General features: G+C 57.7%; 1 protein-coding gene across 1 annotated transcript; it reads left to right on the forward strand.

The window, feature by feature from the left end:
* The first annotated feature begins 1,537 nt into the window (after window positions 1–1,537).
* Window positions 1,538–4,380, forward strand: LOC118996711 (butyrophilin subfamily 2 member A2-like). Its single transcript, XM_037060258.1, is given in 5 exon segments — window positions 1,538–1,689; window positions 2,266–2,437; window positions 2,439–2,599; window positions 2,939–3,220; window positions 4,295–4,380. Coding segments are annotated over 5 exon segments (735 nt in total). The 5' UTR covers window positions 1,538–1,604; the 3' UTR covers window positions 4,330–4,380.
* Window positions 4,381–5,463: the final 1,083 nt, after the last annotated feature.

Below are 5,463 nucleotides of genomic sequence, written 5' to 3' on the forward strand. Positions count from 1 at the left end.
ATGGGCTCTGGGGCTTTGAGTTCTTCTTGAGCCATCTTCTAAGACTGTTTGTACCTGTTACCCTTAGCAGGATCTGAGCCCTAGGCATTCACCAGAGCAGGGCAACTCAGTCGCTGGGTTGTGACGTTGTATGTGGGGGCGGGGTCACAGAGGAGCAATGGCAATCCCTCTGCCGCCTCCCGCTGCTGCCACCGTCACTGAGGCCCTGGTACTTTGTCCCACTGCATATGAGTGTGCCACCGCTGTCAGCCCTCGACCCCTGGGGCCTGCGTGGTCCATCTCACTGTGCCCGAATGTGCGACTGTGGTCAGTCTGCCCCGAACCCCGACTGGGTCCGGGCCACTTGGGCGCCTAGGTCGGGGGATCTGTCCTGCCTGACCCTGCTCCGCTGCTGGCTCCGCCCCTCTTACCGTCTGGGTTGAAGGGTTAGTGGTTGTCGGACTTCGGAATAATTCAATTTTCTATTTTTTTTGGCTGTCTTTGTTCTCCAAACCTTTGTTGTATTCAAACTTGGTTGTGGGAGAAGGCAGTGTTTCCACCTATGCCTCCATCTTGGCGGAAGTCCCACAAGCCCAGCAACTTGAAGGACATTCCTTGGCTTTGGAAACCCAGTTCCCCTCATCAACTCTTTGCTCCCCACCCCCGCGCACACAGATGTCCACAAGGTATGCCTACAGGTGTCTGCGTCAATAGTTAGCAGCAACGCCACAATACGCAGGCAATTGCAAGACTGTGCAAAAAAGAAATGCATTGCCTCTGAGAAAAGGAAACTAAAATACCAGATGATCTCAAAAGGCTCTTATTCCTGATTGTGCCTGTTTAAAGCCTAGGCATTATCTCTGTATTTTGCCTAGCAACTGGTGAGGATGGGACGCTCGGGGATGCCATTGGCCGGAGGGCCCGCCGCCGACCAATCCTGAACTCCGAACGGTCACTGGAAATCTTGGGACCCTGGTCACAGGAGGCACAGGTCCGGAGCATCACGCAGGCACGACTGGGAGAAGAGGAACTTTCCTTCGTGCTCTGCACCATTGGGTCTCCAGTTGTGACTGTACCCAAGGGCCGGTTAGGGAAGGACCACCGCAGGTCACCGTCTGAGCATCGCTGGAGGAAAGAGAAGCGGGAGTGAACTCTGGCAGGTGGGACAGGAGGGCGCTGAGCTGTGAGCTCAGGGTGGGGGCGGGGACCGGACCTGCTGCAGGGTCCCGGCAGAGGGGCTTCCTAGGGGATCTGCACCTGACCTCACCTGGGGTGGCAGAGGGGATGCGAGGAGGAGGAGGAGGAGGAGGAGGAGGAGGAGGAGGAGGAGGAGGGTGCGGAAGGATATCAGGTGACAGCAGCAAGGCCTGAAGTCGGACCCCAGGAGCTAGCGGAGCAGGGAGAATCTCGGTTCTCTGGCTTATTCATGGGACGTGCAGGAGTCAGCCTGCAGGGAGACGCGCGAACCCGAGCAGACAGGTGGTGCTATTACAGCAGCAGCCGGCACAGGGACGTTCGCCTAGGTCAGGACTGTGGCGCCAAGCCGCTCTGCCATTCTCCACGTCTGCGCCCCCAGGCCTGCGGTCCGTCCCCCAGCCCCTGCCCTGTGACTGGTCCTTGGCGCTATGGAGCCAGCTGCTTCCCTGCGCGCCCCGCTGCCTCTCCTGCAGCTCTTCCTCCCCATCCTCGGCTTGTCTGCGCTGGTCTCAGGTAGGGGGCGCCCCGACTCCCGTTGACTTGGGAGGAAAACTCCACACCCCTCAGTGCCCGGTGCTCGGTCCTCCTCATTCCCCAGGAGTTCGCTCAGATCAAACCAGCCTCACCCAACACAAAGGCTGGAAACCAAAATGACCAGAACACCATCGTTCAAATTTTTCATTACTGTCAACAATTAATGAGGCATTTAACACTTTTTTAAGTGTCCCACTGTCTCTGTGTGTCTTACCTGGACCACACGTGTCAGTGGGGACGAGCTGGTGGCTGCCTGTTGGGCAGCTCCAGGTTGAGCTGCGCTCCCGGTGCCCAGCTGGCCTGGGGAACAGGAGGAAACCTCTGTGCGCCCAGGGTCTGCAGGGCTCAGGGTCTGCTCCTCTGTGCGCTGCTCTGGCGGCGCTGGCAGCCTCAGTAGATACGCATGAGGCATCTCTTGCTCTGGCCAGCCACAGCCGGGCCCCACAATCCACAGTCCTGAGCCCAGGAACCCCTGGCCTGTCCCCTGGAATATGGCCACTTCCCTTCCTGCCTTAGGTGTCAGTGCCTGCCTGATTCTGCCGCTTTGCTGAACAGCCCAGTTTTCGGTCGTGGGTCCAGCTGAGCCCATCCTGGCCATGGTGGGAGAAGACACCGTGTTAAGCTGCCGCCTGTCCCCTGAGAAAAGTGCCGTGGACATGGAGGTGCGCTGGTTCCGGTCTCAGTTCTCGCCCGCCGTGCTGGTGTACAAGGGCCAGCGCGAGAGGACAGCAGTACCGAGGACGGACAACCTTTGTGACTGAAGACATTCATAAAGGGAAGGTAGCCCTGGTCGTTCACAATGTCACAGCCCATGACAACAGCATCTACCACTGTTATTTCCAAGAAGGCAGGTCCTACGACGAGGCCACCATGCGCCTGGTGGTGGCAGGTGAGACGTTTCTCTTTGCTTGGGAGCTTTTTCAGTGTGTGACCCTTGAGGATAGTTTCTCTCTGCACGTCAGGGCCCCCACAGACCAGCAGGCTTTGTCTAGCATCCCCTCCACCCTGGCAGGATGGCTCCCTCTGCACAAGGGCCAAGTGAGTGGGTGTGTCCCACTGAGCTGTGGGCATCGAGTCTTGAGAAGCACAGTGAGCTCAGTGGGGACGTGAGCAGGGGAGGAGGTGGAACCCCATGAGTGCACCCCTGCTGCTGCTCAGAGATCTCTAAGGCTCCTTGCCAGTAACATGTGTTGGAACTAGACATTTTAGACTATTTGTCTGTTTCCAGGTATAGGGTCGAAGCCCCTCATTGAGATAAAGGGCCACGAGGATTGGGGCGTCTGGCTGGAGTGCACCTCCACAGGGTGGTACCCCGAGCCTCACGCAGTGTGGAGGGACCCCTATGGTGAGATCATGCCCGCCCTGGTGCAAGCTTCCACCGAGAACACAGACGGACTCTACAGGGTCACCATGACCGTGATTATCGAGGACAGCTCTGTGAGGAATGCATCCTGTTCTGTCAACAACACCCTGCTGGGCCAGGAGAGGGACACTGTGATCTTCATTCCAGGTTAGCTCCCTGCCCTCTGGGGGACTGTCCCTAGGAGGTAGGACCCTCAGCAGACACTTGGATCCTGAGTGGAGCTGGGGGAGGGGCAGGGCTGGGAGGGTCCTGGGCCCTGAGGAGCTCAGGCTGCAGCTGAGCTGAGGCCTCTCCCCTCCTCACAGGGAGCATCAGTCTCCTGTCCCAGGAGGCGGAGCCTCATCTCTGAGGGCAAATCTGATCTTTTGTCCCTGTTGTGGTACTGATGCTGCAGCTGAGTCTGTGTGTTCAGAGCAGTCACACACCTGGAGAGTGGTGGGGGCAGGGGGCTGTCTGCACTTGGTGGTGCTGATGCTGAGGCCTCCCCTCCCGCCCATGGGGTTTTTCAAAGATGGAAGTGGGACAGTCAGTATCTATTTTCATAAAGTCACTCAACAAACTCTTAGCAAGGATCACATATGTTGTAGGCTCAGTTCTAGAAACAGGAGATAAATCAGGGAACACAATGCAGGAACATCCCTACTGTCAAGGGGCTCAATTGTAGAGAAGCAGAAAGTAGTTTATAAAACACTTAACTAGTTGAGCAGAATAATTAAAGTATTGTATCAGATGATAAGACCTGCTGTAGAACAGTTAATCAGGGGAGAGTGTCTACTGGGCGAGAGGCGGAGAGCTGTGGTGTAACCAGAAAGGTGAGGGAGCTTCATTGAAAGGTGGCAGCAGGGCAAGTGAGGGAGGGGCAGTGAGGGAGCAGGAGGGGCAGGTGCCCAGGGCCTGAGGCCACAGGGCGTCTGGCAGTTTCCAGGGACCCACAGGCAGGTGTGGGTGGAAGGACTGAGTGCAGGGAGAATCTCAGGAGGGGAGTGCAGACCTGGACGGGGTCCAGAGCAGACGAGGCAAAGCAGGTCACAGGGAGCCTCTGGCTGAGTCTCAGTGAGACAGGAGCCATGGCTGGGATTGGAGCAGAAGCAGGGAGGAGGGTGTTGCAGTGACCAGGCCACAGTGATGGCGGCTCAGCTGGGACAGTGACAGTTGCTGGCTTTCATTCACCTGGTCCTTCCAATGGTGACTGCAGGTGCTTCTGCTCCTCTGTCTCCTCAGCCCTGTCAGGTGACAAAACCAGAACTGTTCAGTGACCCGCTGACATCCTTTGTTTAAGGGAAAGCCACCCACGGGCTGGGGGCTGCAGGGCCTCAGGAGGAGGGCAGCCTCTCCCTGAGATGTGGGGCTAGAGGAGGGGCGTTGGAGGCAGAAAGGGGCAGGACTGTCCCAGGAGGAACACACAGGGTCTGGTTGAAACGTGGAACGAAGGAGCTCCGAGGAGAGGCCCTCAGAGGACTTGGCATCACACCGAGGTAAAGCGACAGAGGGCCTCCTGCAGGCAGACAGGTGGAATTTCTGTCGTCCCTGCGTTTGGCGCAAGAACAGGGGACTGACCCTGCCTCTGCCTTCACGGTAAGCGGGCGGAATCCCCGAGCCTCTGGGGAAGCCCCGTGAGAACCAGGCAGAGAAAGCACTGAGCTTCCACAAGCCGGGAACCAAGGGCCAAAGAAGTCGGGCAACCCCCTCCCCACCCTCCACCATCGCCTACACGCGGGCAGGGGCTGGAACCGGGGCTCAAGCTTCCAGCCTTGGGAACAGAGACCAGGATACTCTGCAGTTTACGACGCCCTGGGTGGCGCGCGGTGCAGCCAGGCCCAGGGGGCGAAGGTGCAGCTGCCCCTCGTGTTCACGGACCTGCGCTTCCTAGTGAGCTGCACTCACGGATGGGGGAGGGGCACGCAGAACGTTAACCTGACGCTCATCCCTCCGCACCAGAGAACTGCTGCCTCCTGCCCAGTTACGGGCTCCTTTCGGCATTGATATGAAGGGGAATACTCGGATTTTGAGCTTTCAGAATTGTTTTTAGAACTCCATGGCAAAAACTAGAATTTGAAGTTCAGTCTTTGCGTTTCAGAGTCGGTCCCTTGGAGGACAAGAGCAGAGCTCCTCAAGCCTGGGGGCGCTGCCTTCCTGTTGAGGGACAGTCGTCTGGGAGCAGTGCCACCTGCGGGGCCTGGGCCACTGGTGGGTAGGACAGCAACACACTAGGTAGTGACCGACGTTTAGGGAGACAGTCGACCTGAACTATGAGACTGTATAGTATATATCAGTTTGAGTGTGTGTCCTCAGTGACGACATAAAATGCATTTCATACTGTGGGTCCCAGTACAAAGAAAAAAGGAGATTTGAAGCAATATCCGAGGAAGCTGCAGGGACCTGGCGTGACC

This window comes from Sturnira hondurensis, unplaced genomic scaffold, assembly GCF_014824575.4.
Source record: "Sturnira hondurensis isolate 20B ecotype Veracruz unplaced genomic scaffold, ASM1482457v3 Scaffold0011516, whole genome shotgun sequence".
In the NCBI taxonomy this organism is placed as follows: Eukaryota; Metazoa; Chordata; class Mammalia; order Chiroptera; family Phyllostomidae; genus Sturnira; species Sturnira hondurensis.